We start from the raw sequence: 26,378 nt of genomic DNA on the forward strand, positions 1-26,378 counted from the left end.
TCTTCCCGCAGGTAAAACTACTAGAAACAAACGAGGCTGCTTGAGCGCGCACCTGCTTCCAACGTCACTTCCTGCTTCTTGTCAAAAACAAATCCCTTGAGAGAATGTTCATGGTGGGAGTTAGAAAAAGCCATATACGTCAAACTTATGTTTTGTGATGAAAAAATTGGATGGGTCCATACCGGCTGCCGTTTTTTTTTTTTTTTTTTTTCATTAATAACATACTAAAAATCATCCATTTAATGACACTTGACCTTACACACATACTTCCAGGAAAGTTGTTTGGCAGTATGAATAAAGGAGACAGGTTTTCATGCATCTGCAGCTTGTATTTAAATAGTGTTTTTGTATTTAAAACTACTAGAGTGGCATTGTGATGGGCAGACCAGATGACATCACAGAGAGAGCGAGTGAGCGCCAATGAAGAGGAGGAGGAAGACTGCTTTGCATCCATCAAACCATCTCTTCTGGCTAATGAGGTAAGAGCTCTAATTTGAATACGTACTGTTACAGTATGTGTTGTAGCCTAATTCTAGCGGCTGGAATAAAATATATATTTGGATTGGGCAGGGAAATTGTGATCTAAGTAGGATTCATTGTTATTAGGAATACAATAAATCCAAAAGGCTTATTAATGTTCTGTTTTTTCATCGGTGTCAGCAATGGAATACATTTTATGTGGAGTTTTGCCATAAATTCAGAACAATTTAATGGAACAAAGCATCTTATTTGTGTCCACGTTCTTATTTGTTATATTTTATTTTATTTAAATTGCTGACATTGAGTATTAACTGAAATGATCTTACAGTGATAAATTGCTAAAATGGAGGGTAAACAATTATTTTATACTCGTTCGTGCTACATTTAATTAATGCTCAACCCACCTCACCCACATTCGGTCTATGATCTCCATTTTAAACAAGATTAATTTTTGAGGTGCATTTTTCTTTTTTCTATATTTGGCCATGGTTTATGAAACATAAGCTGCAATTACCACCCCCTCCTCCTCCCCAACCCCACCACCACTACAATGACAGCAGTTCATTCGTTGCAGTTTGTCGAAACAAAAGCTCTTGTCAACTTTTCCAAGGTTACCCACCGATGCACTTGTTGAAAACACGGATTGTTCCACACTTGAGAGGGCAAACTTTTTTTCTCTTTTTTTGGGTAACATTCTTGTCTTTTTCCAACATTTTTCTCCCTTCAAATGGCATCAGTCCATGCACAGCTCGAGTTTGGTCAAGTGTCAAGAGGCACACACAATGGGTTCTTTCTAAGTGTTTAATTTTGTCCTGTAGGGCCCGTACTGCTTAAACAACATGGTTGCAAGTTAGTTTGTACACCAATGTACAGTACTTTTTTTAAAATTTGAATTCTGTGTAATAGCAGTTAAAAAGAGGGAAATGTGAGGGTTCTTGGGTACCCCTTTCAGGCCCTCAGCCCCATAGGCTCCACGCTGAAGCGCTAACAGTCATGAAGAGGTGAAAAGCACAGAGAAGAACAGATTTGTTTAGTTGGTGTTCTCTGCAGCCACTTCCCGTGTCAGGCAGCCTCAAGTCCCACAAAGAACAAAGGCTGCTATAGTGCACTGGATTTAACATGGTTTGGGATGTTTTGGGCGTTATTGCGGTGAAGGTATGTGGTTTGACTCACATCTCCAAAAGCCTGGGCCAACTGTTCGCTTCATTGGTAAGGATTGGTTATCAGACTTGAACTTTAACCTTTGTAATTGTGTACAGAAGGGAGGATAACCTCACAATTATGGGGACCAGAGTTCGCATGTTCTCCATGTATGGGTTTTCTCTGGGTACTCTGGTTTCCTTCCACATCCTCAAAACATGCATGCTAGGTTAATAGAAAACTCTAAATTGTCCGTAGGTGTGAATGTGAGTGTGATGTTTGTTCAGGCTGTACCCTGCCTCTTGCCCAGAATGGGATAAGCTCCAGCATGTCCAGGACCTCAGTAATATGCAAAACAGATGGATGGATAGATAGTCTTGAAATGTTGGGGGTTTAAAAAAAAAAAAAAAAAAATCATACATGTTTTTCCACGTTAACTCCAAATGTTTTCTTGTCTCTTTCTACGACTTCAAGGAACTCAATCATGTAGCTAGATGCTGATATTAAGTTGTGGTATGTGAGAATGTTGAAACTCCATAATGTTACAGAGCAGCGATCTCATTTTATGTATGTCCTGTTTAGCAGGTGCATAAAAATGAGCAGTGATGGGATAAAATATCATGATTCTGCGCTCACAGAGTCATAGCATTCCTTACGTATTTGTGTGCTGCTGAAGTGCTTCAGTGAATAAATTGTCCATTAAAAGTAAGAGTCTTTTCTTAGTACTAACCAGTCAGATGCCATGTAGGGTGGGGGTTTATTGTTCCATAAATACAATGGACACAAGATTTATTTATTTATTTTATTGTTGTGATAATGCCTGGCACGCCATTCACAATCCAGCAAGCAGCTGGTGGAACAGTTTTGGATGGATCCGTCGATGCAAACAACTGCTACAAATTAGGGAAAGCTACTACGTTTGCTAGCCCTTGCCCTAATTAGCTACCTAGCTAAGGAGGAAAACATCTCCCTTTGAATTGCTCGATCGTGGGGACATCGTTTGAAACACAGGTCACTAATATGCGGACCTCATTTTGGGTTTCCACCCAGAATCAGTCCCATGTGGACACATCCCATAGTCAAAGAGTGTTGTGATTCAAAACATACGGGTTTCTCTGCGGTGCAACAAACTACATACGCGTCATTCACTTGCGAGGCTCAGGCTGTAATAACTAACGGCGCAAACCCCACACAGAGGTAGCGAGGAACAGAGCAGGGGAAAGAAAGAAAGAAAGAAAGAAAGAAAGAAAAAGAGAGACTTGCCCTGGAAGTTGAGTTCAAGATGGTGAAGGATCAGAAAATTACAGCTAAGGGAGAAGAACATTTGGAACAAATGCAGCTTGAAATGGAACGGCCAGTCAATTTATATTTCTTTGTACGAGTACTAAGAGTATCGGTGTATTTGACGCGCTTTTAAACAAACAACCTCTAAAATGCTTCGGTTAAGTCAAACTAAAATATGTAACATGCTTGAGATTGCTCTTGTGTCAGGACACCAAAAAGAAAAGTTTTCTTTTTCTGAAATTAAAAGTGATATACTTTTCCTAGCCCCACTTTTTCTAGTATTGGATTGCAATATTGTCTCTATTGCCTTTCTTGAACATCTGAAATATGAATTAAAACCTTCCACACATTCCAGAGCTCCAGACGTTTTCAGGTCATTGCAATTTCTCGAGCTCATTTACGTTGCTAGCGTAGTTTGCCGTCTACCTCTCCGCTCCCGAGCCAGCGCTGTCAATGTAACGAATGTGGTTCTTCCACGTGGAAGCAACCAATCAGAGGAAAATATGTCAAATATGGACAAAGCGGACCAAACAGAGATCGCTGTGTAAAATTAACTTTGCTCTAATATTTTTTTCAGTGGGATGATAAAAAAAATGTCAATGATGCTATCGTTTATCATAAAGTATATTGTTCTAAGAGATTTGCTGTCGTGACAGGCCTCAACACCATATATTGAGAGAAGTGATGGCTAACACGAAAATATTGTACAAACAGTATAAAAGAGTATCAAAGAAAACATGTTTATGTATATGAAAATAGCAGGAGCGCAAAGCAAGAACCCTCATACCCTACGATATCGCATATCTGTATTTTGTGATGATAAATTGCATGGACTCATTGTTCCAGGACTGGAATTTACATTATCTCAAGTCTAAAATGATCTTTGCAGAGTCTAAAACTTTCATTTAATCGATCTAATCTTGCGCACTTGCGCATTCATGAAATCTCAGCAAACAGTTGACACATTTTCCACACATTCAAATGTTTTCTTTGGCTCCTTCCGCCAGATCTCAGATAAGATCACGCGAGTGTCTTGGTGGAGGTATTTAGAAGAAAAAGAAGAAGCAATGTGTCTTACTTAGCGTTAGCTAGCACCCTGCAGGCAAAGTCAGGGAAACAGCGTGGCCCTTTGTGGTGAATGTCAGAGGCTCAGGGTGAACAATGCCGCCACACTGAAGGAGTGATTGTCACGCAGTTGGGGGGCCTGGGGCGGGGGGCGGATGGCATTTGTCGGTGGGGGGGTTGCTGCCGCGGGCTGCCCTTGGGGCTTGGTACAGAGAGTGGCGACTGGCTTCTTTGCGTGCCAGGGTGACGGGGAAGGCAGCTGGCAGCTCGCCCGCACAGGTATCTCTCTTCTCTTGATATTTATCTGTTCGTGTTCATTTGGTGTCGCAGCATGCGGCACACTGTCTCTCTATACTTTGGTCCAATTTTTTTTCATTTTTTTTTTTTTTTAACAAGTGTGATGACAATTGCTGTGCTCGTCAGATCTATACTGAATTCCATGTCTGCACTGTACAATTTCTGCTCCCTTGCAAGCTTCAAACTAGGACTGGAACACCTTTTAAAGTGTTTATTATAGCAATATAGAAAATAGCACCACAATTTTAACGTTAATATTACGTATTAAGTGCTGGCACAAAGAATTTTCAATAATCTGGACCTTATTACAGGCCATAGTTTTAACAACCTTTTAACTTTCTTAATTGACATACAAGTGTTTAGCATTAGTCGTGCATTTGGCTTTCTTAAGACTCAACAGTCGTACCTGTGTAAAAAAAAAAAAAAGTTTTTGTTTGTAATATGAAACATAACTAAAAGTAAATTTACACACAAACACACACTGCGCTTTAAACATTCTGGTTGGTCCTACAAGTGTTCAAAAAAGTTCTCTGCTGTTTTGTAATACAATATACAATGAGTCACACGTCACACTCATTAAACACAAACAAAAGCACACTCACTGGTTGGTGCCTTGAGATACCAATGACCCGAATTCCAAGTTTTTTTGGAGATATGATCTGTCTGTTGGATCATTTTTGCTCTGATTTGTGAGCAATAATTTGAAATACGAACGCTGTATGGGCAGTAAACTCAACTCACTTCACGATAAGCAGCAGTTTGCAGAGTGTGAAAAAATCTTCAGAAACAAGGCTTTGTGCTGTTTATTGCCACTCCCAGTTGACATTTACTCTCAAAAGGAAACAAACAAACAAAAATTGAGAAATTAGAGTTTAATTTGAAATAACCACACAACTCCGCCTTCCGCTAGCTTAATACGAATACACAATGCAAAACGCCATTGTCAATAAAAATAATTGTCAATAAGATTGATCGTTACAGTCAGCAATGGACAACTTAACGAATGAAAATGGACAATTTAACTACACACAAACCTATTTTCTTTATCCTCTGCAACAAGACAACTAATATTAACTCAGTTTAGTGAGACACTTAAATGAGTTGGAAAAGTTTACTTGATGATTGTATTGTAGTGACCCCCCTTGACACCAATTAGCACTTCTGTGTTAGCCACTGATTTGCCTGCACCTGAGCGCATCACAAATTGAGCCTAATTGTAATCAAATAGAGAATCCAGTATTTTCAGTAAATAACGGGATATGTTACAGAGGTACTCCACCCTCCCCCCCAAAAAAAACATGAACAGATGACTTTGTGAGTTGTGTATTGCAAATAAGTAGGTTGAGCTGTACATAGTACTTTTTTAAGCCAAAGGAAAAGCAAAACTGCTGAACAGAGGTCTTGTGTGATAAATATAGATGCATTAATGGCTTTGAAGTCAAAGTTTGAATTGTAGCCCTTGATGGGTGTTGCTCATAAAAGTGACTGCGTGTTCTCTTCAAAATTCTTCCCTCTTTGTTCCCGGGACGTCTGCTCGCCTGGCCCCATTATTTGTTTGTATCGAAACGGGGAATGGCCCCCTTTGGTTCCGAGCGGAAGGAAGGCAGCGCTCCCAAACGGGCGCGTGGGCCTGTGGATCGCCATCTGCCCACTGGCAAGTAGATCCTTGCTATCTGCTCTACTGCCAAATGAAGCTATGATGCTGTTGATGATCACTCTTTGCTGAAACACACGGTGGCTGTCTTCGGAACGACAGTACTCCTTATTTACTCTATCCATCAATCTCAAACTATTTACACCAAGTACCATCTGAAAAAACAAAAAACAAACCCAGACTTACTGTAATTCCCCTAGTAACACCATCATGCTTAATATTAACATGCATTAGTTTAGTAGGCTCGAGTGTACACCAAAAACTGGATGATTTGTTCCTAAAAAGTCAATTTAATATGATTTGCAATCCACTGCAAAATATGCACAATTTTAGCATCAACACTGTCCTTCTGGACCTTGAAATGTGAATTCAGCTCTGTTTCTGAATCCACAATAGTGTGCATGTTTAAACATAATTCCTGAAAATGTCCAAAGATTAATAACTGTAGTACTCGATGGAGATGTAGTGTTTTGTATGTATATCCAACTGTCCATTTTCCAAGCCGCTTATCCCCCTATGAGTCGTGGGAGTGCTGGAGCCAATCTGAGCTAACTTCGGGCTGCATACAGTGAGGAAAATAAGTATTTGAACACCCTGTGATTTTGCAAGTTCTCCCACATGGAAATCATAGAGGGGTCTGAAATTTTCATCTTAAATACATGTCAACTGTGAGAAACATAAAAAAAAAAAATAATCCAGACATCACAATGTATGATTTCTTGAATAATTTATTTGTATGTTACTGCTGTAAATAAGTAATTGAACACCTGGCGGTCAACAAAAATTTGGACTCTCAAGGACCTGTTAGTCCGCCTTTAAAAGTCCACCTCCACTCCAAGCATGATCCTGAATCATATGTACCTGTATGAGGTCTTTAGCTGCATAAAGACATCTGTCCACCCCACACAATCAATAAGACTCAGACTTGTAACATGGCCAAGACCAACGAGCTGGCCAAAGACACCAGAGACAAAATTATAGACCTCCACAAGGCTGGAAAGGGCTACGGAGAAATTGCCAAGCAGCTGTGTGAAAAAAGATCAACTGTTGCAGCAATTATTAGAAAATGGAAGACGCTAAATATGACTGTCAATCACCCTCAGACTTGGGGCTTCAAGTAAGGTCTCACCTCGTGACCTATCAATGATCCCAAGAAAGGTGAGGAAACACCCCAGAACTACACAGGAGGAGTTGGTCAATGACCCGAAGAGAGCTGGCACCAATGTTTCCAACGTTACTGTGGGTAAGACACAAGACGTCATGGTTTAAAATCATGCACATTTAAGCAGGTTCCCCTTCTTTATTCAGCACAAGTCCAGGCCCGTCTTGAGTTTGTCCATGACCATTTGGACAATCTACAGGAGTCATGGGAGAAAGTTACTCACCATGTTTGGAGGAAGAAGAACTAAGAATACCATCCCAAAAACACCGTCGCTGCTGTGAAGCTTTGAGGGTGTTTTTCTGCGTATCGGACAGAATGACTGCATTCTATTGAGGAGAGGATGAGCCAGGCCATGTATTGCGAGATTTTGGGGAACAACCTCCTTCTCTCAGAGGATTGAAGATGGGTCGTGGCCGGGTCTTCCAATAAGACAAGGACCTGAAGGACACAGCCAAGATAACCAAGGAGTGGCTCCCTAAGAAGCATATCAAGGTTCTGGAGGCGCATGGCCAGTCTCCAGACCTATACCCAAAAGAAAATCTTTAAAAATGTAGCTCAAACTCTGCCTCTCAGCGACAGAACAGAATCCTGGCTGATCCCGAGTTCTGTGTGAAGGTCTCGGCCAAAATCCCTGCTGCACTATGTACCAACCTGGTGAAAAACTACAAGAAATCTTTGACCTCAGCAATTGAAAACAAAGACTACTCTACCAAATATTAACATTGATTCTCCCAGGTGTTCACATACTCATTTGCAGCAGTAGCACACCAATAAATTATTGAGAAAAAAAATCATGCATTGTGATGGTTAGATTTTTTTTTTTTTTTAGATTGACTCAGTGGACGAGCACCTAAGATGAAAACTTCAGACTCCTCAATTATTTCAAAGTGAGAAAACTTATTATATTGTATTATGTTATGTTATGTTAGGTTATATTATATTATATTATATTATATACTTATTTCAGTTTTTGAATCCCGGCCCCACCTGTGTAGAGTTTGCGTGTATGTTCTCCCCATGCCTGCGTGGGTTTTCTCCGAGCACTCCGGTTTCCTCCCACATCCCAAAATTGTATATTCATCGGTCACTCTAAACTGCCCCTGGATGTGAGTACGACTGTTGTCTGTCTCCATGTGGCATGTAATTGGCTGGCAACCAGTTCAAGGTGTACTCCGCCACCTGCCCGATGACAGCGGGAATGGGCTCCAGCACTCACGCAACCCTCGTGAGGATAAGCAGCTCATCAAATGAATGGATAAATATACTGTATATATATATATATATATATATATGTGTGTGTGTGTGTGTGTGGATAACATCTAAAAATATTTATGGACCTATGAAATAGGCCAATAAAACCACAATAGAGGAACATTTTTCACTTTTTCTTATCTCCATAGTGTAATAGAGTAGCAGCATTCACTGTGGTACTGTAGGTGATTGGCTACTGGCATGATTCAGTTATTATACCGTATGTGTGTGGGGGAGTCATCATGCTTAAAGACCATCTGCTGCTCTGTCTTTTTTCCCTTTCTATTTTTTAGTCGGTGTGGGGATCGCGAGGGGCTCTTAGCTCGCGTCACGGCCCGGCAGCAAAGTGCAGGCTATGCACGGGCCTGTTACGTGGGGGAAAAAAAAAAAAAATCCTCCAGTTATCCCTTGGCAGACAATGGAAGGCCAGTGTACGTGCCCACAAGGTCTTCATTCTCCCGCACCCTCCGCAAAACCCTTTCAAGTCCACTGACGGGAGGTCGTCACAATGAAATTGTTCTTCTCGGAACAAGAACAAATCTATGTTAGAATGTATTTTGTTTTTGCCAATTTTATGTTGAAATCCTGAAAAATTGCCATAACAGAGCAATTGGAAAAGAACCAGTTTTATTTATCTTTGCCATTTAAGGTGCCACTGACACCAAAATATCCGTTTTAAAATAGGTATTGATATCAAAACTACATATAATCTTAATCACTTGAATGATAATACGAGTCAGAAAAGTGAGTTGGGAGCGTTCTATTAAAGCGCAAAGTAGCGAAAGTATGACTCGACATCGCAGTGGTGGCCATATTGCCTGCAACGTCATTTGCAAATGTCATTTTGGGACAGTCGGCATAGAAAACACGCTGTGCCAAAGGCTATGGCAGATGAACAAGAGCGATTTTCGGATTTTTCCGACGCCCCTTCTGAGACTGAAGCTCATTTCGAAGAAGAGAACATCTCATAATTGAGTAAAGTGGCCGGGGCAATATTACCCTGTTGTTTCCAGCCATGTTAGATGATATGCGGATCACTTCTAACTAACAACAGACTCCTCGACAGACAGACGACATTCGTTGACCCCTACGTCACTTACCTATCTAATCCTCACTTTTTAAAGCCACACCCACTCAGTCACTCATAGCGTGCCACGTGGGGACCCTAAGTCAAGGGAAAATCAATTTTTATCCACTTAATCGATGGGAAAATCTGTAGAATCATTAATAGTGAAAATATGAAATAGTTGCAGCCTTAGTAAATCACTCAATTCACTCAACTCTGGTTTAACAAACTCATTGGTTGCAGTCCAAGCAGTAGTTTGCGTGTTTCTGGTCTCCTTGGCCATTGGTATGAAGGGTATGAAGCTCTGTGAAAGGACACGCATTTGTGGTAATATTCCACTTCACTGGTTTCTGTGTGAAGGGCACCAGTCATTTTCCTCATTGAGTTGTATTGGCTCCATTGTGTTAAGCAGGCGAGTACAAAAGCCACAGAGGAAGATGAAGAGGAAGGTCACATAGCTGCGCAACCCACGCCGCGGCGCGTGTCAGCGCGTCTTACGCTAACATGCGTGTACTGTGTGCTGAATAGTCATAAACCAGACACACGGCGTTCCTGTCTTCAGTAGATTTCTGGACGTTACAAGTATAGCGATTTATGAAATGCTTGCTTGAAGTTCATAGATCCAGTCAGTAAAAGTAAGCAAACTGATCCAAACATTGATGATACAGATCCCAACTTTGGTGTTGATATCAATTGATACCAGTGTGATGTGATGATTTGCATTCAGTTACTGCTCCAGATTCATGAAATACAGCGCCCAATTTTTCTTCCTCTCAAACTCTTCTTGGGGCTTGGTTAGTCATGTACACTGTTGTGTTTTTGTATTTTTGTTTTCTATTAAATTTTTCATGACCGTCGTCTAGCCACAAAAAACTGTATATATATATATATATATATATATATATATATATATATATAATATATATATATATGTATGTATGTATGTGTGTATGTGTGTGTGTGTGTATTCGCCCCATGCCTGCGTGGCTTTTCTCCGGTCATTCCAGTTTCCTCCCAGATCCCAAAAACGTGCAACATTAATTGGACACTCTAAATTGCCCCTAGGTGTGCGGCTGTTTCTCTCCATGTGCCCTGTGATTGGCTGGCAACCAGTTCAGGGTGTACTCCGACTCCTGCCCGTTGACAGCTGGGATAGGCTCCAGCACACCCCGCGACCCTTGTGAGGATAAGCGGCAAAGAAAATAGATGGATGGATGGCAATGATTACTTGTGGATACTTGTTTTTAATGGGAATGGTAGTTCTCCTTAGATATTGGGATTTTGCCAAATATAACAAGTTTGGTCTTGGATCGTATTGCTCCCACTTGTATTCAAAACCGACAGTAGTGTCTTAATTTTCCGGGTCATTGTTTGGATACCTGTCAGTATCATCACGGATATCTGAAAAGAAAACAAAAAGGCAATGGAGACAATGTTTAGCGCAATATTGGACTAACTCTTGATATCTGTCAAATCTACCCATATTCCATGGGCAAGTATTACTTACTTTTTTCAAAGTCTTATCAATCTCCAATCCTCATTTGCTGCGGTGTTTTGGCCAGAGGTGAAAACTGTTTTCATGGGTGTGGCCATCCTAAAAATAGGATTTAGGCCCATGTCGCATCACGAAACGTGCTGAGTGCAGTAAATGGACTGCCACATACAGTATTTGTCAAAATTGGAACGAATTAATAATCTCTCAAATCTTCATTTGTACTTACTGTAATTTAAATGGCCAAAAACTGAGTTGGCCCACTGTAGTTATTAATGGCTCAATTAAAAGTTATGTTTCATTCATGCACATAGTTAATTTCAAATGATTAAAAAAAAAGATGAAAAATATTAACTCTATAAATTCAACAAGGTTTAATCACCAAAGTTATTTAAAAAAATAACAGTTGCTAACAGGTCTTAATTAAAGTACATCGAAAAAACACACACTGCCTGTCACGTCATGTTATCAGACTTGCTGTAATATTAAGATAAAATCATTGTTTTGTATTACTTCAACACATCATTAATGGGGAATATTCTGCCTCTATTGAGTTTAATATTTCAATGTTACTGTTTGGATCATCGTATGCCTCCTGGGCAGAAACCCCCCCCCCATCCCCCTGCCCTGCCTCCAAACATTCCTCATCATAGATCTGCATCAAAGATCAATACTTGTGCTTTATTTGGGTGGCGTTAGGGCCACCCTGGAAAAATGTACCAAGTTAAGGCTAAAATGCAGCAATCTACAAAACCATAATGCGGGAGGGGTTTAAGCTCTGTATTCCACCTACGCTTCATATGCGTCTGTATGTTGGTAAGACTGAGTCATCATAAGCTTGAGTGACATGCTTGCGATTTCCATATAGTACACTATAGACAACACCATATTGAAAAAAAAATAAAAATAAAAAGCAGCTAAAAATGATCTGTAGTGATTAAGTAGTGACGAATAAGTATATGATTCTGAATGCAGCGACTATGTCGAAACCACGCATTCCATATTTCCTCTTCACTATGCAAGGATTTTTTTTCCTTTTTTTCCAGTGGACTAAACACATTTAAAAACATTTACATGTTTCATTGCCTCATCACAGCGAAACATACACACACACAGACACAAAAATTGATCAACTAGTTATGGAATCAGAAGTCAAGAGTAATAGTTTGTCCAACTATTCTTCAAGTTAGAGGTTTGAAACTCACTTCTCAACATGGATAATTAGCTGTGACGATTTGCAATTTTGCTCCAGATTTTAGAGAGAATCATTGAAGTTCTTTTAATGGGCACATAAAATGATGTGGCCCCCGGGCGTTGAGTTTGACACTGAGGAGTTATGGTTCAGATTTTATCCATCCATATAGCACTGGAATTAAAATACAATTTACCAAACCTTTTGTGTTGTGTTGTTTTTTTTTAATTACCAAGTAAGATCCGAACCATTAATATTTTTTTTTGTATTGATTCCGACCACAGCCCCTTTTCCCAAACTTCCCAAGTAGGCTCTCACTGACTATTGTTCTTCTGCCCTCCAGAATTCCTCAGAGTGGTCGAGCCTGGACGAGGAAGCCAAACAAGAGTCCGGTGAGCGAGGGAGCAGGAGCCTGGTGCTGAGGCTGGTATGAGGCAAGTGGTTTGTACCAAGAAAGCGTATGTTCTCATTTGTCTGCGCTTTCAATAAGGCCATTGTGAAGGCCGATGATGATGATGATGGTGGCGGCGGTGGGGGTGTCACCGCCTCTCGGCCTGGACTCACTTGGTTGGCTCTCGGCCTTTTGTCCCGGTGCAGATGGCGGCGCTTGACGCAACATTGGTATTGTGTGGGCCAGGACTTCTCGGGGTGCTTTTGCACTAGCACCCTAGCACCACACAGAAAATAAAAAGCTCTTCAATGTTGGGTATACATAAGTTTCACTGCCAGAATCTAAAAAAAAAAAAATAAAAACAACAAAAAAATTATATATATATATATATATATATATATATATATATATATATCACCCATAGCTTTAAAAATAAATAAAAAGGAATTTTCACCCAACCCACCTCTAGAAGAGATGACACAATGAAGTCATACATCTTGCTGTATTTGTCAGTATCTTGTTTTTTATATTTAGCGAATGCCCTATTCATTGGTCGCGCTAGCTTAGTTCATGGCGCCCTTTAAATGAGTGTACGGAAATTATGCCGCATGTCCTTCAAAACATAGAAACATAGAACCACACATAAGGCGCATGACATGCGTTGCCTATGTCATGCTGAAGTGACAACTCTGTTCTTTTGTTGTAATGCAAAAAAAAAGGGGAGTGCCAAAAATCACAAAAAATACTTTAAACATATTTAAAAATGTTTTATTTTGCCTGTTCTCCAAATACATTTTGGTATTCTTGCTTCAAGTGATTTGTGATTCCCACATCACAAAAAAACAAACAACGAAAAGAAACTGCATAACTTAAAAATAAATGAGATCTAATTTAACTATAATCAATATATAATCGCGTTTAATATTTTAGCATTGATTCAATAAAAATGATTCAGTGGATTGTGAAAGTTTATCCTAAATGTTTTATTGTATACAAACTTTTCGAACAAACATTACCAGTCTTAGCCAAAACGTTAGCTCTTGCTAACTTACTGTATTTTAGTTTAAAGGCACACCAGTGATATTCATTTTTTTACACACTCATATGAGATTCACACAAGTCAAAAGCTTTTATGTTTGTCACAGTTCATGTGGGGAAGTGATTTATAGCGCATTTGTGCAGTCATTTTGTTTTTAGCAACAGCTAATATGGACTGGGCTATGTTGAGTTGGGTTCAACAGGGAGCTCAACATAGCAAAATACACTCTCGGGCTCGCCATCTGCACGCACCGGCTGCCGTGGCACGACGCATAAATCCTTCTCCACTATTTGGACCATGGGACTATATTTTTCCCACAAAAATGTAGTAACATTTGTTGTACAGTGCGTCACCGGTCCACTGTCCGCGAGGCACAGACAGCATCAGTAATCCACACAAAGCTAATGTGATACGGCAACAGTGAGAGGCTTTTATTGGATGTGCTTACGCCATGAGGATGAGTGACTCCAGTGATGCTGGCGTTTTTCCCCGATTGGCATTACAAACTAACTGACTTTCACCACCAAGGACAATGTCATCTTGTGTGTGGCACTAGTTTAATCAATGAACCCCTCTGCCCCTGATGCTTTCTAATGCTGGAAAAGCATCAATATACAGTTTACGCATATTTTGTGTGTATGTGTTGGGGGGGTTGGAAATCCATGCTTATTCACTGTACTTTTTTCCCCTCCAATTTTTAGCATATATATTTTTTTACCTAATCCCACTGCTATACAAATTTATTATTTTTATTTATTCATGATTGAGGGCGGCATGCTGGGTCAGCTGGTAAAACATTGGCCTCACAGTTCTGAGGACCCGGGTTCAATCCCGGCCCCGCCTGTGTGGAGTTTGCATGTTCTCCCCGTGCCTGCGTGGGTTTTCTCCGGGCACTCTGTTTTCCTCCCACATTCCAGAAACATGCAACATTAATTGGACACTCTAAATTGCCCCTAGGTGTGATTGTGACTGTGGCTGTTTGTCTCTATGTGCCCTGCGATTGGCTGGCAACCAGTTCAGGGTGTACTCCGCCTCCTGCCCGTTGACAGCTGGGATAGGCTCCAGCACACCCCGCGACCCTCGTGAGGATAAGCGGCAAAAAAATGGATGGATGGATGAATGAGAGGGTTCATGTTTCCATTTATTATTCACTGATTTTCATTATTCAAGTTCGGGCCCTATCTCGAGGCCCTACAAACAGTGCAGGTCCACTCACTGTATGTCATATCACTAAACACAAGTACACTGCTGACTGTACAAATTGAGAGTACTTTTCAAAGCACTTTATTGAGAAACAGAGGATGAACATGACAAAGGGATTTTCATAAATGAACAGAGTAAGTTTAAATAGCACAATGGCACAAAAAATGGCCACAAAATGTCCCTCGTGTCTTGGCATTGATCTTTACTTTTTAGCGGAGTTCTTTACCTGGTGCTGTAAGTTAGGTGTACAAATTCTTCCATCACTACACCTCAAGTGTTTCAGTCAATGTTACTTTTCATTGTTATCGCAGGATCTGTCATGATCCATTAATAACATACACTGATGCGAGATAATGAGAGTAAATTCTGGATTTTTATGAACAACCATGAAAATAAAACAAATAGAAACGGTATTGTCATGAACTGATGATCCCCTGTAATTTCTTTACTACCTGTTACCCGGTGACCCGCTTTTGAGTCCTACACCCGTTTGTTGACAACCACTGGTTTGGAGAATTATCCATCCATCCATGCATTTTCTTAGTCACTTATCCTCACTCTCTGGGAGTGCTACAGGCTATCACAGCTGTCAACGGGCAGGAGGCACGGTACACCCTGAACTGGTGACCAGCCAATCACAGGACCACAGTCCCACTCACATTCACACTTGGGGGCAATTTAGAGTGTCTAATTATTGTTGCATGTTTTTGGGGTATCAGAAAGTAATATAGCAGTTAGAATGTCACTGATGGTGTAGTGGTACACAGGCCAGACTTTGGTGAGGGCAGCGTGGGATCGATTCCCACTCAGTGATAGCGTTGATATCTGCCGTGCGACTGACTGTCAACCAGTTCAGGGTGTAGTCCGCCTTTGACCTGAAGCTAGCTGGGATAGGCTCCAGCTCTCCAGTGACCCTTGTGAGGATAAGCGGCTTGGATAAGGGATGGATGGAAAATAGCAGTTTAACTAATCAATAAGAAATTGAAGCAGGCAGGGTGCCAGGGCTCTTAGGTGAGATTTTGGCCAAAAGAGCCCTAAACTGAAGCAAATACTGTACTGTATAGCAGACTGATGGGGAGGAAAAGTTGGTGTGAGAACCTGGTCATTGCAAGTCTTTATTTTTCTTTCTTTATTTTTTTGTGATTCCAATGTTGAATAATATTGTTTTCTCTATTTTTGTAGCGAAGAAGATTGTCAAGCCTTTTGGGTGTGAGCAACCACCCACCAGTGGAGTCGTTCTTCCTGCAAAACATCAGTTTGCTTTGAATCGTCAGTGTCCGAAGGTATTCCATGAGCTACTGGGTAGTGAAATCTCATTAAACAGAATCTCGAAGCTTCAGAAACTCGAGTGCGAGACGGTGGAAGTGACTCACGCCGTCGAAATTTGCGATATATTTTTCAGTTGACGATGATACGCGTATTAGAACTAACAGGATGTTGTGTGTTCCAGAGGCGTGGAGTGGAGACCATGTGGTGTTCGAAGCTGCTCTTACCGTTATTGCTCATCATCAATGGTAAGAAACACTTAAAACTCTCAAGCGGAGAGTCATCTTATTTACTTGCCAGAGGTCACATGACTCAAGTCAAAATGGAAAGTTTGCATCTTAAAAAAAAATGTTTTTGACGTTGAGAAGATTGTAGATTATTATTAAAAGTATCATTTTGAAAATCCCCCTTTCTGGCCCCATCTAATTTAATGTTAATTATTATTTTGCAACTTGCATAGTAGGACCAGAATAGCCAATCAGAGAATGTACTGATGGGAGGCCTGATCAAATCGTCTGGTGACACTGTGTCCGTGGAGGCTCGCAGGAACGTACCACAGCCGGTGCAGAGTAGACAAAAGTTTTAAAACAGCAATCGGGACTGCTCTCTCCAACAAATCAAGGTCAAGGATGGATAAAACAGTCCTGTATGTGGGTTCCTGCATGGCTGAGCGTGAAAACTTGCTGATCTCGTTTGTATTATGCTGTATGTCTTGTTTTAGATGTCAGCTCCCAGTGGAACGTTTGGGTGCCACGTGACATCTCAGCCATGACCAACACCTGCGTGGTCATCCCGTGCACCTTCATGTACCCATCGGGCATAAGGCCATACCGCGGCGTCCACGGCATCTGGTACTACGGCCAACCCTACCCGCAACTTTTCCCGCCGGTGGTGTTCAAAACACGCACTGATGTGGTGCACGAGAGCTACAAGGGTCGGACCAAGATGCTGGGCGACCTGGAGCAGAGGAACTGCACGCTCCTCATTAACAGCCTTGGCCCGGAGCACTCGGGGAAATATTACTTTCGCGCCGACCTCGGTGGGGCCAATATATACACCTTTCCGGACTTTGCTGAGCTTAATGTTTTAGGTAAGTAGGTAAATCTTCAATAGTCTTATCAGATAGATCGATTAGATATATTCTGCGATAAAAACGGTGGACCTCAAGACTTTTGTCAGACACAAAGTCTCTTTGCAGCGTCAAAGTCCCCGACTAACAGAGTTTTTTCATTAGAACAACCCAACGTCGACGTCCCGGAAGAGATTGTGAGCGACGAGAGCCTGACCTTAACGTGCTACGCTCCTGACAACTGCCCAGACATGAGCCCCGAGATCGAGTGGATGTACACAGACTACCTGCCTGACCCCGAGTTCAGCTCCGACTCCCTGGAGGAGGGCAACACGGTCGTGCTCTCCCGCACGCTGGTGTTCACCCCCAGGCCGGTGCACAACGGCCAGCTTCTGGGCTGCCGGGTCTACTACCCCAACACCACGTTGGTCTATGAGAGGCTTGTCTCTCTGGATGTTAAGTGTAAGTATAAAACTGCCTACTTTAGTAATCCCCTACATATTTATAATTTACTAGTCTACTTAACTTCAGCAAAATTATCTGATAATACAACAATAAAATACGGCTTGGCAAAGTCTCTTAAAGCAAGGAAACATAACATCAAATTGCCCAGCAGTATTTATAACATAGTATATTTTTACTACCTACTTCTATAGAGTTACATGGTTTGTCAAATTTTAAGCAAAACCTAATAATCACTAATCAAATCTCAATATCAAGCTTTATAACATAATAATTTTTAAGGGAAATATGGTAGATGTTGGGCTGCAAGTAATGAGTATTTTAATTTTTTATCAATTTTTCAATTCCCATTCCAACGTCCCAAAACAGAACATTATCTCAAATTGGTAATACAGAAAACGAGCAGACATAATCTCATTTTGATTCAGTTATTGGCTTCAGTCATTCAATAACAATAATTGCTTGGTTGTTGATGAGTTAATAAATTTTTCCACCCCTAGGTAGAACCAAGTGTTCTTCCACAAAATCCGAGGTGTCAGAAATGTAAACAATGATAGTGGCAGAGTCAATTTTGCTTGACATTTCTTGTCACATAAGTTTCTCCACATTTTGATAAGAATCAGAATCACCTAAGGCAATTCTGAGTAAGGGCAAAAACCGAGTTCTCCCATCTTTGTATCCTACTAGATGCTCCCCGTTCAGTGTGGGTGAACGTCTCCTCAGAGGTGATGGAGGGCAGCTCTGTGACGTTGCACTGCGAGGTGGACAGTAACCCCCCTCCCAGGATCTCCTGGAAGTTCGGAGCCCAGGAGCTGCTGTGGGACACCGCGTCCAACCTGTCCCTCACCGTGGACGACGTGACGCCGGCAGAGGAGGGCGTATACACCTGCGTGGGCGATAACGGCTACGGCACCATGAATACCTCGCTCTACTTGGCTGTCAAGTGTAAGTCTATGACGGGGTGGCTTTGACCCCCTGCAGCCGTTTCCGGGTGGCCGGTGTGGGTCCGGTGGAACCCCTGCGTCCCTCGGTGTGAATGGTGTACCGTCCACCAGGTGTGGTCTGACTAAATTCACCCACAGTAGCCGCTAAAAAACTCCACTGTAAACTGGACCAGCAATACAGATCCCTATTTGTTTTTCCTAACAGGACAAAAAAAAATATTCATTTATTTTTTTAAATGAAAACCCTCAATGCATGATCTGTGAAAGGTAGTGCACTAAATATGAGATAGAATATGTGATGTCTCCTGGATTCAACTGAAACATTGGTTTCAAAGTAATAATAACAACATTGCTAAATTAGCACCAAACATTCTATTCTGGGTCACACTTTTCATCTTGGGTGGTTTTGACCCAAGGATTGTTGAATGATCTAAAACTCTATAAAGAACCATTTCAATCGGTGCATTACCGTTCACAGTTGGCTGTGCATGTTGCATATTTTTTAAAATGTGATTTGGAAAGACAATTTTTTTTAACCTGAGATATTTTAAAAACATTTTTAAAAATGTTTTTTTTTAATTGATACTGATACATTTTTAGTGCTGCAAAAAAGTAGCCGTTCTCAATGCTTATATTTCTGTTTTGTTTCCTCACTTGTTCAAGATCGTCAAAAAACTTTAAATATCAGCCAAATGTACCCCAAGTGAACTTCAAATGCTGTTTTTAAATGATATCGTTGACTAACGGGTAAAAAAAAAAAATTCAGTTACCTGGCCTGGTGTGAAAAAGTAATGCCCCCCCACTCCAACCTGATAGGGCCACTATCAGCAGCAACAATCATCTTTGTGGATGTATGTTGCGCCACACTTCCTTGCCGGATTGTTTGAATTCGACAATTTTCATGCATGAACAACCTTTTTAAGGTCATGCCATTGTGTGACATAGTCCAAACTTTAACTAGGTCACGCCAATACCTTTATTTTGTTTTTTAAGCCATTCAGAAGTTTACTTATTGGTGTGTTTTGGATCATTATCCTGCTCCAGAACCCGAGGGCACTTCAGCTCCAGGTCACAAACTGATGGCTGAATATTCTCATTTTCAACATTCTGTTAAAGAGCAGATTTCTTGGTTCCATTAATCACACCAAGTTGTCCAGGTCCTGAAGTAGCGCAGCAGCCCAACACCATGACACTATCAACACCATGTTTGACTGTTGGTATGATATTCTTTCTGAAATACTGTGCTACATTCACGTCAGATGTAACATGACACACGTGACCTCCAAAAAGCTCAACTTTCATCATCGTCGTCAGTTTATGATATTTTTCCAAAAGTCCTGAAAATGATTCAGATGTTTTTGTATAAAAATAAGATATGCCTTTGATCTTTTTGGTCCGCAATGGATTTTGCCTTGGAACTCTACTGTGGATGCCATGTTTGCCCAGTCTCTTTGTAATTGTTGTCACAAACATTGACCTTAACTGAGACAAGGCAGGCCTGCGTTGTCCCGAGTTCTTTTTTAAGACTCCCGGTTGAGTCATCGCTGTGCTTTTGGGGTAATCTTTGTAGGGCGACCACTTCTGGGAAGGTTCACCACTCTTCCATGTTTTCTCCATGTGAGGATAATGGCTCTCTCTATGGTTTTCTGGAATCCTAAAGCTTTAGACGTGGGTTTGTAACCCTTATAGAGTGAAAGTCAATGACTATTTCTTGACAGTTCTTTAATTTGTTTGTATCATGTCATTTATTTTGTAGATCTTTTCTCTGACTTCAGACAGGTTGTGTTTTAAGTGTTTTTTTTTTTTTTAACAGGTCTGGAGGTAATCAGAATTGGGTGTGACATTATATTATTATATTTGTCTATTTACAGTTGTTTGATGATCTTAAAGCGGGGAAACTATCCAACAATATTTAAACTTTAAATTTTCATGGCAAGGTACATGGACAAATGAACCACTGATTGAAAAAGACTTTTTTGTTTTACGAGACTCAAACTGACCCACAACCTCGACCTTACATTTCAGATCCTCCTCGTGAGCCGACAATGAACGACTCTCTCACCGTACTCGAGGGCGCCTCGCTGATGCTGCACTGCAGCACCCAAGGCAGCCCACCGCCCACCCTCTCCTGGTTGAAGGACGGCGAGCTGGTGGGCACCATCACTGCCGAAGAGCTGTCCGTGCTGGAGATCGAGCGCATCACGCCGCAGGGCGACGGCCAGTACCGCTGCCTTGCTGAGAATGAGCACGGCCGGGCCAGCAGCTCCCTCAACATCACCGTGGAGTGTGAGTAGCACAACCCAATCTTGTCCTATGGCATTTTTCCAGAAGCACATTTGTGAGGTTACACATTGATATTGGACGAGAAGGTCTTGCTCCATGTCCGCTCGAAATCTACCCAAAGTTGATGGCATGAATACCAAATTCATCCTTTGTGCACTGGTACACAGAAATGTTGGTACAGGAAGGGGTCATCTCCAAATTTTCTGACAAATCGGCTGCAGGCCGCCCTCCATTCAGCGGCTGGGACACTTCCAACTCCCAGTTTTTTTTTTTTTTTAAAGAAAACTTTATTCATTCTCTCTGTGTGGCCAGGCCAGGATCAAATGAACAGATGGGCATGGCATATATTGGAAAATAGTTCCGTGCATGCGCTACAAACACCACACAAGAATCTTGTGCTCGTTGGAGTGCACACACCATCTTATGTGCAACCCGTACGTATCTCAGTCTCTGTGACACCTCTGAACCCCACTGGAGACAGAATCTGAGAATCTGTGGTTGTTTTTGGAATAGATGCGGCACGACAGCATGAGTCAGTTATATCTCCTGTCACTTACCTCATGTGTTCTGTATGGAAACTTGGTATGCTGCTGTAACCATTCTGAAAAAAAAAAACCATTCATTTTTCTTTGTGATATTAAAATTGGTTTGATGATATAAAACTTGTGTGTGAGATTAAAAAAAAAAATCTGAAAGTACAGTATAGACGAGCCGATATGCCGCTGTACCATACTGAAAAGACTGAATACATGTACCGTGATATCACAAGCATTATTCCTAAAGATCTGTTTCATTGTTGTTTCTGTTAGATGCTCCCGTCCTTCTGGACGAGTCCAAATGCACGGTGGTGCGGGAAGGCGTCCAGTGTGTCTGCATGGCGACGGGAAACCCCGAGCCCACCATCGAATTCTACCTGCCCGATTTGAACGTCACCATCAATGAGACGGAGGGCCGCTACAACTTCTACACACACACTGACGGCCAGACGTCCACGGGTATGATCAAACTGCGGGAGAAGGGGGAGCGGGCCAGTAACGACGGTCCTGCAGTTAACGTCCACTGCAGCATCTCCAACATATACGGAAGAGAGAGTGTCCTCTTGGAGCTGCAGCAGGAGAGTGAGTAGTAGAACCCCAGCCAAAGTATTCACACGTGTTTAATTAGACATAGAGATACTTTTAAAACACCTGCAAAAATAGAAGCGTTTATTAAACTCCGTTATAGTCGATACAGTATGTAATGGTACTTTACAAAACCTGTTTTTTTTTTTAGAATCTCTTTTTTAATGGTTTTATACAAGATGGTACCATTTTTCTTTTTAAAAAAAAAACAACTAAAATGGTGTTTTTTTTTAGACCTTGGAATGGATCAATGGGTTCTGCACTCAATTCATGGGGAAGATTGATTTTATGTACAATTACATTGCGTTACAAGCTTTGTCAAAGAACCGCTGTAAAATTTTAAAAATAGCTTGAAATTTACTTAAAAGCCCTCAAAGTAGAATTTTTTTTTACTTTCAAAATGCTAGTCCAGAGAATTAAAAAAAGAATCTAGCTACAAACGACTCAGGTTTTTATGCCATCAGCACGAGTTCCAGAGCTTTGATAACGGTGGGAACCGATTAAAAAAATTACTGAGTTAGTTGCAAAGAATAATAATTACACATGCTCCAACCAGGGTTTTATCCTGACGATTCTGATACCAATCATCCACGAGGGAGATCTGCCTGTCACTGCCAATATTGTTCATATGTTTGAGCAGTCGGTTTTTCATTTATGTTGAGTTGTATTGACGATTGCATCACGGTGGACGACTGGTCAGACCAGGGGTGTCAAACTCATTTCTCTCGCGAGCCACGTTGTAGTTCGGGTTTCCCTCAGAGGGCCGTTTTGACAATGAAACAATAAAAATGTTTAATCGTCTCATCATGTTTACCTAATTGATGAACCAGAATCCGAATCAAAAGTCAAGGGTAACGTTTTTTTCAACTATTCATGTTTGGTAACACAAAAATGCCTGTAATATCTCAACTTCTTCATTTATGCTATTTGACAATTTGAAATCTTGGTACAAATTTTTAGAATAATCATGGAAATGGAAACTCTAGAATGGAATTCAAATTCCTACATATCATATGTTCTATATTTTTGTGACCAAAAGGTCCACTTAAAAAAATTACATTTTCTCCAAAAGGGAAAGCCCACCTTAAATACACAACCAGTTCCCAAATCTGTAAAAGTTGTGTGACTAGACCAATGAAGTACACTTGAACACACGAGTTACATTATTAGCATGCATGCTCGCATGCGTTTCAGCGTGTCTGTAAGCTACCATATGATGGTGCCCCTGAGGCAGTGAGGAAAATTTGCAATTTTACATTTGTAAGGAGAGGAAGCTTACATTGTCCCACTTACTGACCGTGTAGCTACAGTAGGTTGTACACACGGTGTCACATCAAAACTCAAATGATCACACCACAGAAAACAGAATAGCATTCCTAAAGTAAGTAGGTAAGTTTCTTTTGGCTTGTCCCATTAGGGGTCGCCACAGCGTGACATCTCAGATGAACGCTCATATTTGTTTGGCACAGTTTTTACGCTGGATGCCCTTCCTGACGCAACTCCTCTTGGGGAGTAGAGGCCCCAGTGAGAAACGAACTCACGACCTCTGGTTTACCCAACCAATGGTCTAAACCACTCACTATCAAATAATAAAACAAATAACAATATGACCGAAGAAATTTTTTTACGCAAAACGCGCACCTTAAACGCAATTTCCATGCTCCCAGCAGAGATAGGAGAGCCTGCCACAGAGAACCAAGACTAGACTCTGCTTCCTCATGGGAAGGGTTGTTGGTGGAATTGAGGAGGTCTTCAAAGTATTCACCACACTGACTCACAACGTCCCACTATACAGTGTTGATGGTGTACCTCCTGAGACGCCGGATGGTGGAACAGAATTTCCTCAAAGCCGTCTAGACGTTTTTCTCCATGGGCTCACCGGAACTCCTCCCGTCCCCGAGTTTTTGCTTCAGCAACCACCAAAGCTGCATTCCACTTGGCCAGTCGCTCTCATCCGGATTAGTTTGCCACCAGAAGTGCGAAATCTCATTAACTCTCGCTAACGACATTACGCTCCCTATTAAAGGCATTGATCGACGAGCACCAATCAAACATTTTCCACGGAAATGGGCGAAGCGTGATGTGTGGCCGATTGGCCAGAGCACACTCATAATAGTGACAGGTACTAGTTACTGGTACCTGCACGTTTTGTTCACATTAGCTGGAGTATTTTTGAATTGGATAAGCTGGCATCAGATACAATACAACTCGTAACTTGTCATTCTTGGAGACACCATGGTTCAACAGTTCCCATAAATAAGTAATTCTTGCATGTAGAGAGTAGACGTCAAAGAGTCATGAGATTAGATGTAAGGCAAAACAAAATCTACTCAAGATGGTGCAGTACAGTAATTTTGACAATGGAGGGTACTGTTACTCCATTGTATCTCTGTCTGTGACATCAGCAAAGATAAAAGAGGATCATTTTAACTCGAGTTAGACTGGGTGAGAGTTACAGCCTAGAGTAACTCTTGGATGACTGTGCACTTCAATAAAACACACATACTCATTCAATAATAATGTTACTTCCCACCACTGCTCAAACACTGTCTTATTGATAAATCCTGCCCTGACTGTAATACTCACTTGATTACCAGAAAAGTATCTCATGGCAGTCATCGTGGGAACAATCGGTGGAGTGGCGGTCATTGCCTTTATCATCGCGGCAGTGAGATACGTGGGCCACAACAACAAGAAGTGAGTACCAGAGGACAAATGACTGTAGATGCGAGGCAAAGGTCGCCTTTTTTTTCCAATGATATCCGAGGAAACACCTAAGCCTCGTCATCCATTCAAAAACTCACTGACGCATCTCGAGTGAAAGTGGGATTGGTATGGACGTGAGTATCAAAATCCTTGTATGACTGCTTCCTGGTTTACAAGTTCAGCATGCTGGACTAACTCTACACAAAGGGGTGTAACAGTACAGGTACTCAGAAGTGGTTCTACGGCGAACATACTGTGGTAGATAAAGGGCACGAAGTATAACAACCTCACGTCTAATCTTAAAACAGAGGGCATCTCAGCCTCTGGCTAGCAGTACGGTACACTTCAGTTGCTATTATTATTATTCTTATGCATTTTTTTTATGGAGTCCCACATAGTTTCTAGGGAGGACATTCCCCACTGCATCATGTTTGGCTACCGCGTCCCAGGAAGGTGGTGACTAGGCAGATGGAACGAGATGACCATCCCAAACGGGGATCACATTTGTACAAATTTAAAACTAACAAGTTTATGGTTAGGTTTAGTTCTAGGTTTGAGGTTCAAAGCAGTTTAGGATGGGTGAAGGTCTTTCCGATTATGGAATGTTAAGGTTAAGCAGCAGCAGGAAGCATTCACGTCACCACAACTTATGTCACATATTTCTCTTGGTTTCAAGAAGCAGTAGAGCATGTCCTACCGAGATACCACAGCCAATCATAGTGCAGCGGTGGATATCCTGGAGCCAGTAATATTGGAGCAGAGCATGTGTTGGCTGGCAGTTTCCAGGGTTTTATGTTTAAATCTAAATTAGATTAAATCAGACCGTCATGACACTAAAGTAAAACAGTTTTGCATTTTGTCTGTGGAGATTCTCAGTCACCCAGGTCTTGTTAATCCACAAAAGTTGAATCAAGGGAACCGGAATCTCTTGTGTATTGAAAATGTTTCACCTGTAATCCAAAAGGCTTCTTGAGCTTGAAATTTTCAATGACAGCAGCGAAGATACCTAACACTAACAACAGAAGACAGAAGTAGGAGACACATATCAGAAACAGTGGGTATCCTAACTGGGCTTTTCTCAACTCTGTCATGGGAAGACCACCACAATTGCATCTGAGCAGCGAAAGAAGAGGAGTGGTGGTCCATTTTGTAGCTCGTTTGTCAGAAATACTCAGATTTTCTCTAAACATAACATTCCAATGCATTTTAAAACCACCGACACCCTCAGACATATCCCAAGAATCAAATTCTGTAATGTTGTTTATGAGTAATATTGAGGAATTGCATTGACATTGGAGAGACCTAGCCACAATTACACAAAGGTATGGCGCAAAAGAGCAGTTTCTTCAGATCTAAAGTCAATAGTTCATTTAGATCTCACAAAGAAGGGACATTACTTTGAGGAAAACAATGTCCAAAGTATGGAAGAACTGAATTGAAAGGTGTGAAAGAAGCCCTCTATGTCAAACTAGAATGACATCTTAACGGAGGAGGTATGTGCGGTCATGTATCGTCAGGTTACAACAACGTGCTAAAATCTCACGCGCCCACAAAGATTCTCATGACCACTTAAGAGCTGTTTTGCCACCTAGGTAAGGATGCTTGTTCACGTAGCAAGAACGATGATCCTGTTCTGACCACCCCCAGGGAAGTAACCACCAGAGACACTGAAAAATTTGGAACTGCAGAAGCATTTGGGATTAATGGTGAAACGTCTTCCACAAACAAGAAAGTGAAGTCGCCTTCCCATTCTTTGCGCATCAATTTTGTATTTTGTTTCCTTACGTTACGCAAAGTGCACCAAACCTTGA

General features: G+C 41.4%; 1 protein-coding gene and 1 long non-coding RNA gene across 6 annotated transcripts in view; one reads left to right on the top strand and one right to left on the bottom strand.

Moving 5' to 3' along the window:
• mag (myelin associated glycoprotein) overlaps positions 1–26,378 on the top strand; it is a 31,103-nt gene that overhangs the window by 1,564 nt on the left and 3,161 nt on the right. For 4 of the 5 annotated variants that reach the window (XM_061820416.1, XM_061820413.1, XM_061820415.1 and 1 more), the window contains exons 1-10: positions 275–479; positions 12,427–12,517; positions 15,899–15,999; positions 16,167–16,230; positions 16,704–17,072; positions 17,217–17,513; positions 18,201–18,458; positions 20,483–20,743; positions 21,550–21,858; positions 24,459–24,558. In XM_061820416.1, the coding sequence (XP_061676400.1) occupies positions 16,185–16,230; positions 16,704–17,072; positions 17,217–17,513; positions 18,201–18,458; positions 20,483–20,743; positions 21,550–21,858; positions 24,459–24,558 (1,640 nt within the window). In that variant the 5' untranslated portion in view covers positions 275–479; positions 12,427–12,517; positions 15,899–15,999; positions 16,167–16,184. Of the gene's footprint in view, positions 1–274; positions 480–12,426; positions 12,518–15,898; positions 16,000–16,166; positions 16,231–16,703; positions 17,073–17,216; positions 17,514–18,200; positions 18,459–20,482; positions 20,744–21,549; positions 21,859–24,458; positions 24,559–26,378 lie in introns of those variants that run through there. The other variant, XM_061820414.1, reaches the window with a different exon arrangement.
• Positions 20,645–25,580, bottom strand: LOC133501032 (uncharacterized). The gene is made up of 3 exons (XR_009795082.1): positions 25,518–25,580; positions 21,298–21,341; positions 20,645–20,768 (listed from the first exon to the last, which is right to left on the bottom strand). It is a non-coding gene; the product is annotated as an uncharacterized LOC133501032 (long non-coding RNA).

The sequence above is a fragment of the Syngnathoides biaculeatus genome, chromosome 5 (assembly GCF_019802595.1).
Source record: "Syngnathoides biaculeatus isolate LvHL_M chromosome 5, ASM1980259v1, whole genome shotgun sequence".
NCBI classification, from domain to species: domain Eukaryota; kingdom Metazoa; phylum Chordata; class Actinopteri; order Syngnathiformes; family Syngnathidae; genus Syngnathoides; species Syngnathoides biaculeatus.